This window comes from Anoplolepis gracilipes, chromosome 16 (genome assembly GCF_047496725.1).
Source record: "Anoplolepis gracilipes chromosome 16, ASM4749672v1, whole genome shotgun sequence".
NCBI classification, from domain to species: domain Eukaryota; kingdom Metazoa; phylum Arthropoda; class Insecta; order Hymenoptera; family Formicidae; genus Anoplolepis; species Anoplolepis gracilipes.
In genome coordinates, this window is record NC_132985.1 from 2,547,813 (window position 1) to 2,570,298 (window position 22,486).

Genomic DNA, 22,486 nt, shown 5'->3' on the forward strand with positions numbered 1-22,486 from the left:
AAGATTTCCGACGGTACTTCTGGTGTAACATATCAACAAACGCTTGTGTTGCACACCGACGTATTGTCTCGTTGATGAAACGCTTTTGCGTATGCACCGCACGTCTTCTTGTCACGCTGATTTAACGACAAGTGTTTTAATTTTATCTAGATTTAGAGGGACTCTGTATTTTCGAGAGGAAAAAGTAATATATTTTTCATTGTATATTCCGTAAAAATAAAGTATGTATGTAAATGTACATAACATTCCTTTAATTTTAATATATGCGGATTATATTTATAATATAACAGTGAAAAATATAGAAAAGTTTATAATTGATGAATAATAATATATTTAAATCAGAAAAAAATAATTATAAATTTCAGTTCTATAATATAATGATAATATAAAAATCCTTAATTGTGTCTTTTCCATTATATGTTTAAATCAGGAAAAAAATTAATTAATTAATTAATTTTCAGTTCCAAAGTTAAAGATCTTCAATCGTCTTTTTTTCGTTATGTGACAATATATTTAAATCAAGAAAAAAATTAATTAACTTCAGTTCCAGAATTTATGAAGATTCTCAATCGTGTCTTTTTCATTTTATATTAAAAGCTTGACAGTAAAATATGCGTGTTGGCCGAATATACATATATGAATAAGCGACAGTAAATTTAATTTTGAATAGAGATTACTATATCAAACATTACATTCTATCGCAATATACGGCACATAATAACGTGATTAAAAAAAAAAAAAAAACATACAATGGAACATGTTTTAGTAGTATAAAGAAAGACAATCGCTTTGTTGCAGAAAACGGCTACATGTGTAAAAGTTTCATTTGTCGAATGTTTTTGATTGTATATACGGGAGACTACAACGAGAACATCTGTGAACGAATATTCCTACGGAAGCCAATACGTTCAATATTACCGATTGACCTGATTTGGCGTGCGTGGTATCAGTACTATGCGATGTTATGGAGGATGAGATGCGGAGGCAGGGAATTGCATTCTAGCATGCGCAACGTCATTTCCCCCTTAATCATCCATAGTGTGCGTAGTCCGGTCACTCTGTGATCGAATTTTACTTTTTACTTATAAATCTCCGCGAATAGTACATGTACAAGTCTGTTACATCTTATTCTTATCTTAATATTTATTATTTTATATTTTATGCAATTGTGTTTTATCAATATGGATTTTGTTTTGTTAATAAAAATTTTGTGTTATTTATTTAACATATTTATTTAATTTTTGACGTTAAATTTATATCTACATCTCAAAAATTAATTTTTATTTAGAATAAAATTCAATCTATTAAGACTGTTTGTCTATTTATGTTTAAACTTCCATTCATCAAAGTTATTAAATTTTTATTACATCAAAAGACTTGACACGCGATTACAACTTCAATTAAATTCTCATCAGAAAGCGATTAAATATTACTAACTTCTTAATGTTTTATCATGTTACATTCATTTTTTTATTTATAAGAGATTTATGTGACATAAAGAAAAATATCGCGAATAAAACACAATGAAAGAATTGGCAAATGGTATTGTCGAGTACGCGTATACGTTTGATGCATATTCATGGAACGTAAAAATCAAACAAAGTGAGTTAAGTGCTCGTAACTTCGTCAAGAATAAGTGTCGTTTAACATTTAGCACGTCGTTTGATAAAAATACAAAGAAAATTTACAACCAGTGCTTAAGAATTTTTCTATCAATTTTATTAGCAACGAATAAGAAAAGATTGCTATTCGAAGATGTTCAATATCGAGGTATTCAAGAAATATCCCACTAAATATTACTTATTAGACAGGCGACAATAACTGTCTGATTGAATAATGCTATAAATATTATGTAAATATTTTATCAAGATATGATGCGAGTAGAAAGTTGAAAAATCGAAGAAGGGAAAAGGAAGATAAGAATTTAACCGAAGCCTTTCTTAAGACGAGATCCTATTAACGATCGAGTCAACTTTGTCCCTTCCAACAACTATTTCTGATATGAAAATCACTGATCTTGCATCTGATATATACTGATAACCACTACAACTAATTACAATTGCAATATCAATTAGGAAATTCGCAAGCATCAATTAAGAGAAATGACAAGATTTCAAGATAACTTGAAAATTTTGTTATATGTGTGTGCAAATATCTAACTAAAAAAAAATTATAATTATTTTTTTTGTATATAATATGTGATTTAATTTTTTTATTTAGTTAATAATAGTAATTGAGTAATAAAATTAATTTAACAACACTTTCTTAATCTTTAAAATAGTATTAAATATTATTAAATGTAATTGAGAAAAATTTAAAAAAAGATTCTAAAAGAATATGTTGTTGATTTATATCATTTTTCTTTCCTTTTAGTATTTTTTCTATTTTTTTAAATATACCTATACGCAATGCATTATTTTATAAATTCATAAAAATATTAATGTTGATAAATACATATTTTCTAAAAAATTCTTTTAAATTTGTTGAAGAAAAAGAATGTTTAAAATTTCTATTATCGGATTGCTTGCGCATTTTTCACAAGTTCAACCAGCTGTGTAAATATATACTATTATCGTTGACTCAAGCAGATATGAAAATAGCATTAGTAGATGTTATCAGAAACTGAAACCACAATCGGCAGGCAGTGGTTCCAGGAACAATGTTCCGCTGCTCAAAGAAACACGATTTTCGTGATCTGATTTTAATCAGCAAACGCGAGCATGGAGAATCGCTTCATGTTCGATATCGATTTTCCGGTGTTCAAAGGGTTAAACACAGTTAAATTATAGATGTAAGTGCTTATTTGCTCACACTGTACGAACCAGAAATCTTGAAAATAAGCGTGTATCGCCATTTCGTCGCAAAAATCGTTAAATATTCATGACTTTGGATTTTGATTTTGTTTTAATCAATTTCCAATATTGTTTTATTTTATACTGCATATTTTTGTACATTATTGTATTAAAGTTTTAAACACATAATTCTAATAAATCTAAAATAAAATGTTGTAAAGTACTCTATCATTTATATTTTTTATTAAAATATTCACTCTAATCCTTGTTTCCAAAATAAAAATGAATTTTCAGATTTATAATAAAAAAATAAATTTTAAATAATAATTTATTTAATTTATATTAAACAAAATTGGCATAAAGAGCATAAAAAGCTTGCTTAGGACTCTTACCTATATTGTTATTTAATTTATAAAGAGCGGACTAAAAATATTTATATTTTTATATATATTTTATATACATATATTGTTCTTTTCTAAATTTAAATATAATTAAATTCTTATTATAATTTTGCTGAAGTTAAAAAATCCATTAATATTCACGTAATAATTTTGTGCTCGAGTATTCATGGCAGTGAAATCAGAACGAGAAAAAAATCTACAATCAATTCCGAAGTAGACGATAGTGTAAAAAGCGTCTGATCGCAAGACCTATATAATCGTAATTATATAGTACATACTTGGTTTTTCTTAGGGTCGTTGTACTCGCAGATCGATGTCGACTAAGAAATGAAGCAAGGGTGGAGACACACGGTCAGTTTTCTTGGAGAAATAACGATCATCCTATCACCGCTCTCGAATACTTAATTACATGCTTCAGACAATTAATATTCAGGATTCTTACCCTCTATCTTCGTTCTTCATTTTTAGCTTTACTTTTAGAAGTAAAATACACGCACATATATACAAAGTACGTACATTGCTTTACGCATGTACATGTATAAGAAAAATAGATGCATATACATGTACACACGAGAAACCTTGATCGATCTTGCTTGACGGGATGGAAACTCAAAGATGCTGGGAAGCAATGTATTAAATCCGAAGATAGTCATAGTTTCCAAGGATGGAAAAATAATCGTTCAATTTTTCTGACAGAGACCATAAACAACAAATGGCCCAAGATTTAATATTTGCATTATATGGTGAACTGTGTCGGTATTTTTATTTTTAAGAAAAAAAAAAATTATTTTTCCAAGAAAGTATAAATCAAGATGCTTTTTTGAAACAGCAATATAATAATAAAATTCTTACTGTATTTAAATAATAAAATATAAGTAAGCAAATTTAAAATCGTTATAAGCGTTATTAAGCGACTCAAGGAGGATAGGTAAAGATTGATAAACACTTATATTTATTCACAAGAGTATAGCCATATTCTCGACGAGATTTTCTGCATATTTCGAATCGGGCACTTTTGATGATGCACCCGAACAAATCGTTAGATTGCAACTTGCACAATTCTAGCGTAGAAAGTCTTTTATCGAGAAGAGAACTCAGCCCCGTCTCGATCTTCTCTCTCGCTTGACTGCCTTCCGGGCGAGCTTCTCAACGAGGTTGTTATCGATCGACCGTGCGGTCCTTTGTCGTTCATGTATCCTGTAAAATCCGTCTTGGCGTAACCGCCGAGTAAATGTAACAAAGACATGGGTGCAGTCGCGATTAATAACACAACGCTGTAGGTGCATTCCTGTCGCAGAATTGTTGTTTCGAATTGACCCTGACAGATCGCGGAATTAATTTCAGAATAATCGAATTAACATAAAATGCAGCGGACTTTCTAGCAAAAATACTGCAATGATATTTTTATTATGCACTACAAATTTAAATGTTAATAAACAAGTATAATATTTAAACAAGCAACAACATCTTTATTTTGTTCAAATTTAGTTATGCTTTAGATGTTAAATTGGTAGAAGATGCGCGATTTTACTTGTTTTTAAATTAAATCAAATTAGATTATATTTAAAAAATTATTTTTGTTAAATTAATATTTTTTAATTTCATAAACAATGGTTTTTTTAATTAAGAGAAGATTTTATTTTTATCATTGGAAATTCATTGCATTTACCGAGACAGTTAACATTATATTTATTTATTGAAAAAAACGAGCTTTCTTCTCTCTTGCACATTTATGGAGGGCTTCAAATTTTCAAAACACATATGAAATTCCGAAAAAGCACATTGTGTGAGAGAATGGGGACGAGACGACGGATGATGGCGGAGGCAGAAGCGTTATCGAGCGGTACCAACCCACCCCTTCCATCCTTCTCTTGAGCTTTCGTTCTCTCTCCCTCTCCTTCTCTCTCGCTATGTGTCAGGGGTGGGTATGCTCTTTATCGCCCTCTCTTTGTCTCGCCCACGTTTTCCGCCCACTCTTGGTCTCAAATATTACACCAGCGAAAAAGAAACCGGAGTAGGTGGACTAAAGGCTTTTCAGCCAATTTTTTTTGACTGATCCTATGGCCACCCTCATCACCACTCGTGTATCATCGACAGCTAAATGGAAGTATCCTAAGCATGAGTAACGTTGCACGAGACAGCGGTTCGTTTGCGCTGAGAGGATGTGAAGGATCGAAGTTCGTGATTCCATAAATATGCAAACTGTGTTGACATCACAGTCCTAAATCTCTCCCAAAACAACAGTTTTTATTCAAAACAGAAAGACAAATAATATATTTTTAATTATTAAATTTATGTTGCATTAGATTTTTAATATCACAAACTATTTGTGATTTTCAAAATGTTTGAAAATTATATATTTTAGATGATTGTATATTGAATGCAAATTTAGAATCTTCTTAATAATGAAAAATATCTCTCTATTTTTTTTTTTGTAAACGCTTATTAAATTCGATTTATATCAATTGAGTTTAATGAATTAGCAATTAATTGTTCATATAACAAATATTATTAAAAAAGTTTTGCACGTCATGCACATGAAAGTAAGGGGATAATTATCGTGAAACGATAAATTACACGCGCTATGTTAAAGTGCACACCGCATTGTGTGGAAGAAAGTGACGCCACAGATCGATACTAATATTTTTAAGAAGTTACATCGAAATTTAGTTCCAGCTAGCAAATAGAGTAATCTATGAAATTTTCAAATGTTTTGCAGAGGTATCTTTCTCTTTGTCGTTCTTTCGTTACTCGTGACTCGACCTTATTTTCCTTCGAAATAAAGGTGAAAAGTCACACTACACATATATACATATAATATAAAATTTAAATATATAAGATGATAAATACATTTTCTTCCCAAAATATAATCCTTTCCATTTGTCATTGAAAGAAAGAATAAATTAATTATGCAGGCAATTTTCATACATGTAATTTTTATTCGCCGGAAATGCAATTATTTGTAAATATTCTAGGTTTCATGATGGAGTTTTCTTGAGAGTAACTAATTAAATATTTTGCAAAGTAAAATACACAATAAAATTCTTCTGACAAACTACCTCTGCAATACTTTAAAGTATTCTTTTGAAATATTTCCAACAGATATGCAAAACACGGTAGATATTTGTTTGGTCGATCTGTTTTGTTTATATTTCTTATATATACATATATATATTATTCCTTTCTCGTGCAGAAGCATAAATTATCATCTTTTGTAAGAGAAACGCTCGGCATTCGAGCGATTACATCATAAAGCTCAAAATAGTTTTGGTTAAATTTTACATCAAACAGAAGCTTGATTATTGTCTCGCCTATTTTCTGCATTTAATGTGCAATTTTAAATTTTTAACTGGCAACATTAATCTTGCGTTATATCGCGGTAAAATGATAACGACATACACATGTCGACCCGTACGCTAATTACGTCGGTACATAGAAAATAAGCTGGGAGTGATATCGTTGCGACGAATCAAATACTTGGAAAAAAATTGCCGCGTGTTCGCGCGGATCAATAATGTATCGCTCGCCATATAAAAAAGTCGACATATTTTATCATAAAATTTTTCGTATTGTAACACATATTAACTAAAAGTATTTCTCAAATTAAAGAGATAAAATTAAAAAGAACATATTTTGTTAACAAGTCGAAAGAAATAGTGACAGTACGAAATATTACAAAAGATTAAGAATCAAAGAGAAAGAGAGAAAGAGAGATATTAATTAATTATAAAATACTCTATACAATATATAATACATACATATATTACCTTATCGAAAATTTATTTTTTAAATTTTCATTGATAAGAAATTTACATATATTCAAGAATTTTAATTTCTGTTACAGAGAAATTTTTGTCTACATTTGTTTTTTCCCTGTAAAAAATCACAAACGAGCCACATCGATTAAATCGCAGTTAAAGCTATTTTTGTTCATCGCGCAAGAACGGTCTCGCGATTCTTGATGTCTATTGGCAGCTCCGTTCTTTCTCTTTCTCTTTCTCTCTCTCCCTTTCTCCATGTCTCCGCAAATCTATTTCAATCTGTGTTGCAAACTGAAACGAGTCGTTCGCGTGCGCATCCATTCGCCGGCGAATGTCAAGAGACAATTGATTTCTCTCCCCTCCGTGTGCTGGGTGCATCAATTGCTGCAGTTCGCGTATAGACGCCATGTGATGTCGTTGACAAGTGTTTCGACAATTTCATCAGTCGTTACAATTCTTCGCTACTTTTACGTGTCTCCGTTACGAGCAATAATCTATAATAAAATGTATATATGGGATATCAGAAACCTGGGTATATAACCAATGCTGCGTTACTGTAGGCATTTCTTATTGTAGCCACGAATAAAGAACGAATTAAATACATAATGTAATTTTAAAAAGACAATCGTATTAATCATATATCTTGTTTTTCTTATCATTGCAAATAACTTTCCTTGTTTCGTAAAATTTTGTCGTCACACAAATACGTTAATGTAAGATTATATATGAAACATATTTTTTATAACTACGAGGAAAAAATATATATTTTTTTAATAAATAAAAATATAGAAATTCGCTTTTTTTACTTTTTTATAACTATGAGAAAAAATGTATATTTTTTAATAAATAAGAATATATAAATTTGTTTTTTTAAAAAATGTAACTTTAATAATTATTTTTTAATTTTCAGTATCAAAAAAATCAAATCGTAGCAATAACAATGTTACACGAGAACATCAACATTAAATACACTAGTAAAAATATGTGTAAAGTTATTTTTGATGAATAAAATCTGCGAAAGTATGGAATAAACTTTTAGAGAATAATATTTAAATTGGCATTTTTGCGCTCAATTAGATCATGCAGCGTGTATATTACTTAATGTACATACTTTTGTTTCGGTATAAAGAATCGCACATATGCGGAAGAAAAAATGTTTTCTTCGATAACGTGCGAGTGAAACTATCGATCATAAATGTCGAATAAAAGTAGAATTTATCGGATGTCCTCAATATAAGCCAGATGTTTTAGCATTTGACCCAGATAAAAAGGCGAGCTTCCCAATAAAATACATTTCTCAACATATCTTTGCTGTATTGATAATACAGCTTATCTAATTGAGAAATAATGTGCAGAAATTGTCCATTGAATAAGCACGTAAAATTTAGTTTGATTCGCAACTTTTGCGATTTAGAAGAATAAAATCATTTTTACAGTCATTTTGTTTTATGATCACTTATTACAATATAAATTATTATTACGCAATATAATTTTCTCTAAATCTTGACTAAAATTGACTTGGATTTATAAAATAATCTCTCACTATTCGAAATTAAAAATAATAAAAATTTTACATTCTACGAGTGTTTAAATTTTCGCGTTATTATTGAATTATTGAAGTATTGAAATATTGAAGCGTGGATAACAAGATTGAAATGTTATTAATTTTTTCATCTCGCACGAAAACAAGAGATAAAAGCTCAAATTATCGGAACCGATGTTTCCTTCTTTATATTGTTGCATGAGATAATGTTTCCGGTTACGAGAGCTATCTTAAAACAAATATAATAAAAATGGACAGTTTAATACTCACTGAAAATAATCTATTTTTACGAGACAATATTACTCATTAAAAATATGTTGTTCTTTTTTAAATAAGATTTTTTAAATATATAAAATTACATATCATAATTTGAAAGAACTTTAAAGTTCTTGTTAAAATTTATTTTCTTTTCATAGAAAAAAATATATAACAAGACATTAGACTTTTCGTTAGAAAAATGTTAACATCTTTCTGAGGAATCGATGCAAAATTCTTATACTTGGCATAAACTAAATAAAGTTTATTAGCCTCGATGATCATTTAAACTTCTTATAAGATTCGTGTAAAATATTCTATTCTTTCTTCTATTCGCGTTTATCTAGAAACTAGAGCTCAACTTATTATCAATAAAGTCAGCGAAGTTTTTTCAGTCCTCACAAATCCGTTCGATATCGATTATATCCGAGGCTGGGCTTAGGTAGTTGTATTTTCCATGCCTCAAGGTTGTTACATAATCGATTATAGGTCATATATATAAAATCTTTTTTTCAAATTTTTACGAACATTTCTTTTTATGCACGAACAGAATTATATAAAGAATTACATAGAGATTTTTTTTTAATTAAACAACTAATGAAATATAAATAATTTTTCAAAAGAAGACTTTTATAAAAAAAACTAAGCTTGTGCAAATGCCGCCTGACATATTGAAAAAGTTATTTTCTCATTAGGTAGATACTTCAAAAGAGTAAATACTTATATGGATTTACCAATGGTGGTTATATTATATTATATACAATATTAGCATCCCGTGTGGTTTGCATTTGCGTGACGTAATATATTATGCATAAATAACTTCTAATAAAACTTATTTAATATCAAGTAATCCTTTGTGCTTTCAGTCCACCATATTATTATTTGCAAATTATAATGTTAGATACAATGAATATATTATATGTCACATGAATAAAATAGAGTATTACAGTAAATATGTTATACGTTAAAGTTGATATGACATTAATATGTATTGGATAAAATTTCACATAGAGTTCCCACAATTATGTTAAAGATTAATATAAAGTTTTAATATCACAGATGTATAATAAATGTTGTATAAATGTTAAATAGCAGATATTTCTCAATCAATCTATGTCAATATGTTTTATGAATAAAAACTATATGTCCTATGTAATTAAATAAATCAAAAGTAACGTAAAATTAAATTTCGAAGATCTTTGCTAAGATCGTTATGTATCATTTGTATATTTGAGCCTCATTGAATATATTATAGATATATTTTTCTAAATTTATATTATACTCTTTTTAATAACTCAAAATAATCGGCACAGATTTACAGATATACTCGCGCTATTATTTTAGGCAAATGATAGTGAGATGATTTTCTCATTGATCACGCTCTTACACGTGATACAGATTGTCGTTGTGTAGAGAGAAAGGGAGAGAAGCATATATGATATATCCGTATATATCGATCGGCCTAAATATAACGGAGGCAGATTAACAAGACCCTATGTCATGTAACATAAGTATGACGCGACCGCATTGTTCCGAGTTTACAACGACTAAGTCCGCGTGATTCGCCCTTGCGGCGAGGAAACGTTTCCAACGTCTCAAGGATGTTTCCCGCCGTTTCATCGCCGCGTCCTTCGACATTCCGACATTTATTAATCATTCATCGGCGCCTAGAATAAATAGCAGCCCGATCAATAGGTACGACGGGTGTAAATACGGGCATGTATATAAGTTAACATTAATGGACAGAAGGAAGAATAATAAAACAAATGTCAGACATTGCTATTAAATTTTTACATTGATAACTCAAAGTATCAATAAAGTCAATAAAAGTTTCCAACAATTTGTCTTTGAATAAATTTTGAAAGAGTGAGAGTCTCTTAATATATACAACGCTCTCCTTCCTAGTATGTAACGTTTAGATGAGTTCGGTAAGGAAAGAGAAAAAGAGGGGAGAGAGGGAGAATACCGGAAAGGAGAAAAGGGAGCGCAGTTTGTAACCAGACGGCAAGAATCTCGACCCGATTGTGAACGAGCAGATGTGAGAAGAGAGCTGGAAAGAGACCGACGAATTCGACAAGATTCAACGGATACGAAAATAGAAAAGGTCACTGGGTGGCCCGGTAGCAATTAAGCGAAACGAGTATCTTACTTTTCCGTTTGGAAGAGATGCAACACGTGAGATTAAGTATTCGCCAAAATTAATGGCAGTGTCGTTTAGTTGGAGAAAACAATCAATTTATTCCAGCTGTCGGGAATGTTTTATCAGCTATTATTTGCTGGAAAAATTCTCTTGATAGTTAATAGCAATCACATGAAATATTCATTAAAAAATCGACCTATTTTTCTTCGACTTTTCTTTCAATGTAACATTTGAATATTCAATGAGTTTATATTAAATATCTTCGTTGCTTCCTACAACATTGTGAGCACTACGATATCACACGTTATTACAGCACATGATGTGAACAATAAAAGAATAATTAAAAATACCAGGTACAAGTGCTATATTATGCTGCATTTTTCTTTCGGTGACAGCACAATAACGTTCTTCTCTAAGACGGCCGTCTTCATGAAGACGCGGCCCTGGATGGCAGCTGCAACTCCAAATGAATTACAGTGGCGTGTGAACATTCATGAGATGAGAGACGGTATTGTCGGCACTTAGACACGAACAGATTCACATCCCACGACTACTATATGTATATGTGCCTATGTATGTACAACTTAATTTCACATCCAAAGAAATGACATAAGATAACGGACACAGCTCACTCATTATTAGCTATTCATCTGGTCCATTCATATTTATTTTTATGACTTTCGCTTCAACGAAACAAATGGAGAGCTATTTGTAAATAAATTAGATTTTCCGTTGCAGAGATTTATTTTGAGTTCATTTGCGTTTGTTTGTTTCGTTATAAAATATATATTTAATGTATTATTTATATTATGTCAGATGGGACGTTTAACTTGGAGTACTTTTGTAATTACAATAAAAATATATTGTAAATACAAAATTTATAAAATTCAATTATGTGTCAAAATTTAAATATACATTTTGAGTAAACATTCAATATAAAATTCAAAATATCATCACTTATGCAAGTCATGAATAAAATAAAAGAATTTTAATGTCGCAATTACTTTAATATGTAACATTGTAAAAAATTAAAATAGGAAGAAAAAAGAAGGGAGAAATAGAATGAGATATAATATTGCAGAAAATTGAGATTGAAGATATATTTATAAATAATTAGCCAAAACTTTATCAGAAGAAATCTTCAAAAGAGATAAAATATAAAAGTTATATATTAGATTATAGGTTTAACTTATACAAACAAGATAGAATTTTATTTTCATATTTAATACAAAGTTGATCTTCATTTCGTGACACAAGATGAATAAATTTTGTAAAAACCCAATGCGACCAACCCAATTATGGCATTTCCGCATTTAGACATATTAAAATTACAAGAAGATTCTATGATGTATGAAGACAAATAAGTGCTTAACTCTCTATAACTATATATTTAATATAATTTTGACAAAATTCATGATTGCAATGATAAATAAACACATCCACACAATTTCGTGAATATTGAATATTGAATAGCTATTTTTTTTAATATTTAAAAAGATAATTTAATATTTTAAAAGATATTAACAGCATTGTATAAATTGAAGATATTAAAATTATTTTATAAAATTGCAAATATTATTAAGAAATAATATTTTGTACACAATTACTGACCAAATCATTTCAAGTTGGTATGTATAACATAACTTTCAATATTATTTATCCACACTATTTATAAAATATTGTGTATTGTGATTATTATTTTTTCCTAATATTTAAAAATTTATATGTGAGGAATATTTATAACGCTTAATCGATGCTTCAAATATCAATCACGTCATAACGCTCAATTTTTAAAGCTACATGTATAAACAACATTCTTAATATGTTTTACGCATATACATACAATGTTTTTCATTAATGCTGTGTTATTATTGCAGTAATTCTTAGAATGTAATTTTCGCGTTATCGCGAGATATTAATCAAAAAGTATTAGTCCAAAATATTACGAAAATTATAAAAATCAAACAATAATTCTTGCCAGCGCACGTTAATATCGAGCCGTTCGCTACCTTGAAATGGAAGAACTAATTTCGCGTTTAAGCTCGGGCCGTTTCTTTCCACCCTCGCTGAGAGTTTAATGCATTTTTTGCACGTCCCGTTTTCAGATTCCTGATTTTAATGGAAGGAGAAGGAAGGGCGCAGGAAGAACCCACCGGAGGCGGATCGATCGAAGACTCGACATAAGAGAGAGAAACGAAGAGGATTATTTCTTTCAACGTTTCTTTCTTGTCCGCGTTATTCTTCTCACGACGCGATAAAGCGATATTAGCTTGCTCAGATTATACTGACTTTTCCGGAAAATTACACGCGATTTCTCGTAGAGTCCTTCGCGATGATAGGTTGGAGAAATTTAAGAAGTAAATAATGTTGTATGATTAATATTGTTAGTGTTAGCAGAAATTAAAATTGAACTTTAATGATATTTTATGGCAGAGAGTAAACAACAAATGCCATCATATGAAAGTATTAACATGAGCATCACTGAGAATATTTTACGACGAAAATTCCGCATTTAATTAAAAGCACTTTTAATTACGTGAGATTTTATATTCAAAATAGGATAAATGCAGTCATTTAGTTCTGATATGCAAAAATTATGGATAATAATATGTATTCGAGTAAGAAATGAAAAAGAATAATTTTTAAATTTTATTTATACGTTTTTTAAATAATTTAATACTGTTATAATTATTTTTTGTTTAATTAATATTGTTTTCATAAAAATAATGGAAATATTTTCTTTCTATATATGTATTTTGCGTAATAATATAATTTAATTTAAATCCCTATTTCCTTAACAAGAGAAGCGCACTGATTATTATTGATTGACATAGGCAATATAGAATAGTGTAAAAACGTTGTCAGTCTAATTTACAACATGCCTGTCTAATTCGTGATTGCGAATTTCGTATGAGGCAAATAGGGAACAATGGATTGTGTATTGTGTGTGTGTGTGTGTGTGTGTATGTGTGTGTGTGTGTGTGTGTGTGTGTGTGTGTGTAACGCGGTAAGCATCCGAATACATACGTCACAAGAGAAATGCCTAACTGCGCGCGCATTTACTTCGACACAGGGGTAAACGGAGATAGAGGCATGAACGTGGGCAGCCGGCCAGAGAAATCTAACTCTGTAAAATTCTTTCACTTGTGGGGGCAATGACTCATTCGACGCCATCGTGCACGCGAAAAACGTGTATATATTATGTGGACGATAAAGCGCACGCATGTACGCACGTGTAGGATAAAATCGCGTGAAAACTTCAGGTGATAAATTTCATTAATCTTCATCAAAAAAAAAAAAAAAAAAAAAAAAATGCCCAGTGAAAAATACATTATTTCCCCGAGATTAATAAGCAAAGGTGCATCATTTTTATGAAGATTGACTTATCTGTATTAATTACTGTAATTTTTTGTCAAGATGATTTTATCAAATATCGAATATATGCTACGGTCTATGAAAGACGAAATAATAGCTCAATCAAAAGTTGGTATATGTGTGTTAAATTGTTTTGATAATATATGATCTATGAATTTTTTATTTTTTACAAATATATTACATTTATTTTCACAACTATATCATATATTACGAATTTATGGAATATTGTTTTTATGAAGAAAGTTTTATTAAATATCACTATGTTGTGACATGTATTGTGACAAACATTAATTTTAAAACGTGGTTTACCTAAACTTTAGTTACATAAAATTGCATATAAATTCTTATCGTTTATAAATTTGTATTTTTAAATAATATTTAAAGAGGATTAAACAAGAATAATAGAGCAGCTATAACTCAAATCAATGCGTTATAATTATTGTCATAAATTTCACCATTATATTGTCATAAAGTTTGGCAAAACTTGCACAACTTGCCTTGATTTCATAGTTAATGTATCAAATATAATTCATTGAAATATCTCAAATGGATACAAAAACAAATTACGGTGAGAATATGTGTGGTGTGTGTGTGAAACTTGTTGCTGTCACGCTTATAAATGAGTAATTCAACATTCACTCAATACGCTATACTCTGCACATTAATTGATACGGAATTTTGTAAATGCACACATCATCGTAATGGTTTAATTACTGCAAAAGCCTCGGTGGTCTCGCTGGTGATTATGCGATGCTCGCGAAATCGGCATAAAGGTGGCTCCCCCTTCGTGTTGCATTTTTAGCCAATCGATAATAAGACTCTGCAACAGTACATTACTGCAGAATAAACTACTGCTATTTTAATTCGAGTAATACACTATGAAAAGTTTTAATCATCTTAATGTTTCGGATTCTTATCATAAAAATGTAAAAGAACGTGACCCACATATTTCAATTTTTAAGTTTAAAATTCTTTGCAAATTATGGAAGGTACATATTCTGTTTGTAAAATGTACATAAGACGTAATTCTGTGAAGAAAATTATCCAATGCTCTCGTAAAAATATTGCGCTGTTTCGTCAAAGAGTTTTTTCTCAAAAGAGGTTTAACCCACTTCCGCGCGACTAATGATGTACAAATACATCTTTTTGTATATATAATCTTTTCTCCATCTGAATATTTTAAAAAAGATGTCATGTATAATTCAACAATTCTGAGAGAGGAAGGACAAATAATAATCTATCACTTTTCTGAAAATTCGTCGGACTTTTTTTTCATTTCGAGTTCACTTTTGACTGACATTACGTCATTGCATATTTTCTACGTATGATTTTCCTTCATTTATCTTATATACCGCTCAATAGAAAAAAGGGATTAACATCGGTGGCTCCCGCGACCTGATTCTGAGAGAACGGCCTCGACACAAGGACGCGCGTGACGTGACAGCCGCGACGATCTCGGTCAGGACGACGTTCCGCGCATTACCGCGGTTTTCCCAGATGGACACTTCGCGACATTTCAACCACAAGGGCTCTTCGAGGGCTAATATATGTAGCTCGTATCTGTACGAAACCAACGGAATCCGATAATCGAACGGTGATATGCATACGGAGAGAAAGAGGCAGGGAGAGAGAAAGAGAGAGAGAGAGAGAGAGAGAAAGAGAGAGAGAGAGAGAGAGAGAGAGAAAGAGAGATGGACGATACACGCACTCACGAAGCTTAAACCGTGTGGATCGACCGATTCACACAGATTAGAGTTTCGACTGACCTGATTCTCGGAATTAAGCAGCTTGAGTTGCTCGTTGATGAGGCTGTACTTAGTGCTCTCCTCTTTGCGCAGCGCTCGTTCCTTCTTCAATTCCGGACTCCAAAATGTCTTGATACTGTGCATGGAGCTGCCAAGCTTCTGGTTCGTCAGTTCGAGTTCCTTCTTCAGGTTGCCAAGCTCGCGCTGCAGATCGTTGTTCTGATGTTGAAGTTCGCCAATGTAGCCGCCGCTATCACGCAGCATGTGCGGATTCGGGCTCTGGCGGGCCGACCTGGAGCCGTAGAGCTCATCCTCGAGGTACAAGCCGCGATCGCGGCTACGCTCGCGGCTCGGTTCGCGTATCGGCACAAATTCGCGATCATGATCGAGTACGCCGGCGGAGGCACGGTCGAGGCTGGTGTAACGCGCTACCATGCCCGCCGAGCTGGACATGGCGGGTCTCGAGGCGCTTCTGGATCGGTGATGTCCGCCCCCACCGCCCCCGGTCGACATACTCCTGCCCCTCTCCTCGAGCATCACGGGACTGCCGAGGTCCTCGTCGCGGGAGTAGTACGGGCTGCCCAGCTGATGGTGATGGTAGCTGCCGAAGCCGAGGTGCTCTGGCGAGTTGTTGCCACTGCGTGTGCCCCGTTGCTTACGACCCCCCAATGGACTACCGCGACCGCTCGCATAACTACGTGACGGACTACGGTCGACGGTTGGCAGTTCGCCTACGCGACGGCCGCTGCGTGGCGAGCGTGTGCCACCACCGGGACCTACCACGCCACTGCTCGAGTATGGGTCCCGTGACATCATCCGGAAAACCCGTACTGCACGAACCCGTGCCCCGTTCTTTTTTTCTTCTTTCTTCTTGTCACCGCAAAATCGTCCTAAGTCAGTGTCGTCTCGTTAATGTCTCGTCAGTACGTCACTTCTTCCTCCTCGATCGTTTCTTCCGTCCTCGCGATCGCTTTGTGCGATTAAATAATACACCCTCCGTCTATCTTTCTCCCTTCTCTTTCTCGGCAGTGCTCGTTCCCCAAGAGAATCCGATTATTACCGGACATCTAATATCTCGTACTTTCTTTGTCACGCCTCGCGGCCGTTCCCCTCGTCTCTCTCACGCCTTTTCACGCTCATACCAGCCCGCGATGAATCAATCTGGTGAATGAGCGTTTTCCCGTTTGACGGGACGTCCGTCCGTCTATCCCAAGACTCAGTTAGGGTAATAATCGGAGGATGGAAGCGTACGGCTCCAATTTCGACGATCGCCTACTTTTGAGCGACTCGATCTTCGCTTCGTTTCCAACTTCGTGCTGCAGCATCCGGTTATGGCCGATGACGACGTCGACGATGCGCTTCCGGTTTCTCGACGTCTCCGTGATTTTCGACGCCAAGACGCGGACACGACGCGGTGTCTCAGATTGACGCGCAAGGATGTTTCTATTCTACATGCGATAATGCGTTGGCGAACGACGAGCATTGACGTGGACGTGATCGGTCCTCGGTCCTCGTCTTTCTTCACGTCGCGAAACAGTTTTTTTTTTTTTTTTTTTTTTCTTTTTTCTCGTCGAGTATCGGACGCGCGAATCGCCGATGTCAACCAAGACCGATAGTTGGGTCTCTTCCTTGCCGGTCGATCGACCTCATCCTCGCGTCGCGACGATGATCCTCCGCCCGATCGATCTTCTCTTCACCCACGCCACCGCCAACCACCTCTTTTTCACCTCCTCTCCTCGCCGAGTACAACTTCCGCGTTTCTGGCCGGCGTACTACTACTAGCGAATAGTACTACTACGCGCGTGGGTCACTTCGTACTCGGCGGCGGCGTACGGCGAGGTCACGACCCTCGTCGGCCCGAGGATCGATCTTTGACCTTCTTTCGATGGCGTAGCCCATCGAGCGAGGGCGAATAGAGATCGAGGGGGAGAGAGAGAGAAAGAGAGGCAGTCGACTCCCTCTTCCTCCGTTTTCCTGTTTTCCTGAGCCGACGCAATGCAAACGAACGAACGAACGAACGAACGAACGAACGAACGAACGAACGAACGAACGAACGAACGAACGAACGAACCCGCTCTCGTGTACCCTCTCTCGTTTCCCTCTTCCGGTCTCTCTCGCTCTCTCCCTCGGCCTCCGGTCACGGCACTCCGAATCCAAGAACCGCCCTTTCGCGAGCCAGCCAAGTCGACGAACCGAGCCGATTACGTTCTCTTTCTCGCGGATCTCGTTCCACCCTCGTGCACGAGGTTCCGCGCCTGCGTGCGTACTACACGCGCGTATGTCGCTTCCGTACGTCGCGTGCCGTTCTTCGTCGGCGCACCGCACACTCACACTCTTTCACAGGAAAAGATATATATCGCTCTCTGTCTCTCTCTCGCCTTCTCTCTCTTTCTATGCGTTGCGCACCGGCGTTCCCGTTTTGCGAAACCAGCGCCTAAGGTCCCTTCTTATCGATTTCATTCTCTTGCTTCTTTCTTCCTCTCTCTCTCTCTCTCTCTCTCTTTTTCTCTTTCCCTCTCTCTCTCCCTCTTTCTCTCCTTTTGCCGGTTCCGTCGTCGTCGTCTCGCCGCTCGCGCCTCGTGGACGATGCCCGTGGATGATGTGGCTCCGCTCGATTCCAAGTGAGACGCGACGGCGACGCGAGACGAACGGCAAATCAACCACCGCGACCTACCGACCCACCAACCGACCGACCAACCGATCCAACCGACCAACTGCACTACACTATCCACCGTCCACTACCGGAGCACAGCCACTTCCGTGCACTGACGCCGCCACCGACACCGCCGTCGTTACCGCCACCGGCGTTCGCCACCCTCGCGCCTACTCACCCTCTCTATGTCTTTTCCCCTCTCCCTTTCGATCTCTCTATCGTTCGCGCAGTCGAACACGGGCCAGCCACCCCACACGTATACACACACATATACGGTCGCGATTGCGCGAGCCGACGATTACTCCCCCGTTCGGCGACGCGTTTGTGTGTGTGTAATGTGTCACCGGCAACCACCGAAAGTCGCGGAAGAGACGAGGAGGAGCTTCGGCACGGCGCGCGACGGATACGCGCGCACTGAGAGAGTACTCTAATACCAGCCGGCAATTGTACAAGAGAGGCCACCCTTTACCTACCACCACCATCGGCATCATCACCATCATCAACCACCGCCACCACCACCACCACAACTACCACCACCAGAACTACTACCACCAGCACGCCAGCTTTGCCATCATTGGCGCCACCGTAGAAACGTCACCGCGAGTCATATCCCTACCCCGCGATTATATTCCGCGTATAACGTCACTATCGTACTAGATATACATACACATGCATATGCTCATATATATGTACATATACAGGTGATCAAGGTAAAAGCGTTGGCAGCACCATCCGATCGACGTCATGGACGTCATCGTGACAGCTACCACGCCAAATCGTATCACTGGCTCAATTTTTTTTCTCTATCAAATTCTCCCCTCCAATTGCACCCCCTCGTCCCGTTCATCACCCCTCATGCCGTTGAACCACCCTACCGGTGGCGCGACGATTTCTATGGTGGCCGCCCCACCTTCGAGGTGGTTTTCTAACGCGCAGATGCAAACGCGGATTCGTGTGTGAGAATGCAGGGTACCATGCAATTGCACGATGCCACTGGGTAGCAAACTTTGCAAAGAAATTTCTGAATTTTAAGAATTTTCAAGCGTAAGCGTTAAGGGAAAATAATAAATTAAATGAAAATAGCAGCATTTAATAAGAAAGTTTTCTATCCTTTCAGCGAAACATTCTATTTAAAAATAAATTGACGATGAATCTTTTTAGATCAATAATAAATACATTAGCCTGGAAATATAACATATAATTATTGACTTTTATATCGAAAAATACATATTCATACGAATTATTTCAAAAACACATACACGAGTTATTTATTCTTTAATATTATTTTTAAAACAGTAAATTAGTATATTAATAATTAAATATTAGTTTATATATTCAATATTTCCTTTGCAAACATAAAAATCTTTATTAAAAAGTATATTCAGTCGATTGCAGGAAATATAAAAATAAAAGATAGTTATTATTAATTTTTCTAAAACATCTTGTTTTTTAACATAAAACATGCTGGCTTTTTCATGATAAATTATAAAAATAATCAATAATCATTAAAATGCTATGTTTTAAATCTTTTTTTAATTATTATTTTTGATTGTAAGTACGATGACTTTTAATTGTAAATATAGTCGATGTCTATCTTTACATTTTTTATATTTACATATACATATGAATATACTTTATATATTTTTTTTATATTACATTTTATATACACATTGTAAATATATTCCAACACAATTTTTGATATATTTAATTGAGTTTTCTTTAAATATTGCTACATATATATATTATTGTTAATATTATATTAAAAAAAATTTTAATTCAATATTTAAGAAATGTTTATCAAACATGTTCCAGAAAATACATAGAAATTTGCGAACTTCTGTTAAAGTAATTTTAGTCAGACTTGTGTTATCGCTTGTTGCTGCGGCAGTTTCTATGAAAATAGTTTTATGTAGAAAAGATTACCAAAGTGAGAGCCACTCTGGGGCGCTTTGACCCCGTACTCCAACCCTGAATGCACGTTCATTTGGATTTTCTTCTCCCTTCGCCCCCTGACAACCGTCGACCCGGCGTACGAGAGTTGCAATCAATGAAGCTACGATTCACCGAGCAGTAGCGTATCATGACAGAATTAAATTAAGGTGGTCTGTCTGACGTAATAAAAGTAATACGAAGCGTAGAACTATAACGCGCGTTGTTATTATTTGAAACAAAGATACACAACATGTCGCGCATTCAATAAACACTTGTTTCTGATTGCACATTAACATGAATTATGCTGTTAATTTATTGTCTCTAATATTGTGTCAATTGCATCTATATAAATCTAGCAATTAAATTTGAGATTTATTTTGAAATATGTAAAAAAATATGATACATTTTTTTACAGATCTAAAAACAAAGAGACAGATTTAAAGAAATTTAATAAAGAATAAAGTATATATATTTATAAAGTTTATATACTTTATATTTTTATACTTTCTTATAGTATATATATATATACATATATATATACATAATATATATATATAATCTTCTAATTAATACAAATTGTATACTTTCTTAATTAAAGTATTTTATTTTATTTCATTTATTTGCATCTTTAGCTGGAAAGCAAAATTCTGAAATAAGTTGTTGAATTTAGAAAATTAGCTTTTTTGTAAATAGATTTATTGAAAAAATTACAGATAAACAGTAAATGCATGTTCAACGAACAATCAAAGTTCGTAATGTTAATAACATGATGTAATAATTGCCATATCATCTGTGTTTTATACATCTAGGAATACTTAATAAATGCACTTTTATATCGTGTGCGTTTTACCTTGAATATGATATGTTTTCTTGATTGTATATTATTATTTGTCTAGAATCTTCCATTTTCATTGAATCTTAATGAAGAAAATCAATCAATTCAAATGATAAGACATCGAGGAAATATACATAAGTTAAGGATAATAAATATACGTAAGTTAAGAATTAGCCATAATTTTTAAATTCTTCTTTTTGAAATATTTCGTACCTTCGAATATTTTATACTATTCTAATTTTATTTTTATTATTATTTAATTACGGATTTATTCCGCATTGCTAACAAATTGATCCATTCTAAATACAGAAGAAGACAATTAATTAAATATTTTTAAGCAACGCACGATTGAAAATACAATATATCGAAAAATTTGAAATAACTCGAAATAATTTTATCTGTCTGATATGATATTAAATGAAAAAAAATTAATAAAACTATTATGATTGATTGAATTAATAAAAATCAATAAAACTATTATGAATATTATCAAATAATTAATCTGTGCTATAATAATCTGTGCTATAATAATAATAATAATTAATCGACGTCGAATAATCGAAAGACCATTGACCTTTGCACTCAACTGTTTGTAGCTTTCTGTTAAATCTTTTGATAGAGGCACAGTTGACGATAAAGCGATCTCCTTGTCCACAAGATATACAATATCATTTATAAATAATATACGATCGATATATTTTTTTAGGAATGAAATGTTTAATAGGCAAAACAAATTTTATCGCGCGTTTAAACATTTAAAAAAATGATGGCTAACAAATGATGCATTATGTATACTGTATGTTTGTTATATTCTTTTTAAAAATAAATTTAAAAACACTTTTTATCATATCATTGTTGATAAAGTATTATAAAAACCCATGGTCAACATACATATATATTTAAAGATTTAATTAATTGATATTACATCTAAATAATAATAAATATGATAAAAGATTGGACAAATATAGATAATTCAAGATTTTTAAAGATTAAACCTTATGTAATTATTATTGTATGTCGCTGAGACTTATGAGTGTTTTTAACACTTAACTAT

At 33.6% G+C, this 22,486-nt stretch overlaps 1 protein-coding gene across 7 annotated transcripts in view; it reads right to left on the reverse strand.

Moving 5' to 3' along the window:
• Brp (ELKS/RAB6-interacting/CAST family member bruchpilot) overlaps positions 1-19,494 on the reverse strand; it is a 76,040-nt gene extending 56,546 nt beyond the window's left edge. For 4 of the 7 annotated variants that reach the window (XM_072908288.1, XM_072908287.1, XM_072908286.1 and 1 more), the window contains exon 1: positions 16,034-19,491. In XM_072908288.1, coding sequence (XP_072764389.1) covers positions 16,034-16,828 — 795 coding nt within the window. In that variant the 5' untranslated portion in view covers positions 16,829-19,491. Of the gene's footprint in view, positions 1-16,033 lie in introns of all 7 variants that reach the window. The other 3 variants (XM_072908283.1, XM_072908293.1, XM_072908292.1) reach the window with 3 other exon arrangements.
• Between the last annotated feature and the right edge of the window lie 2,992 nt (positions 19,495-22,486).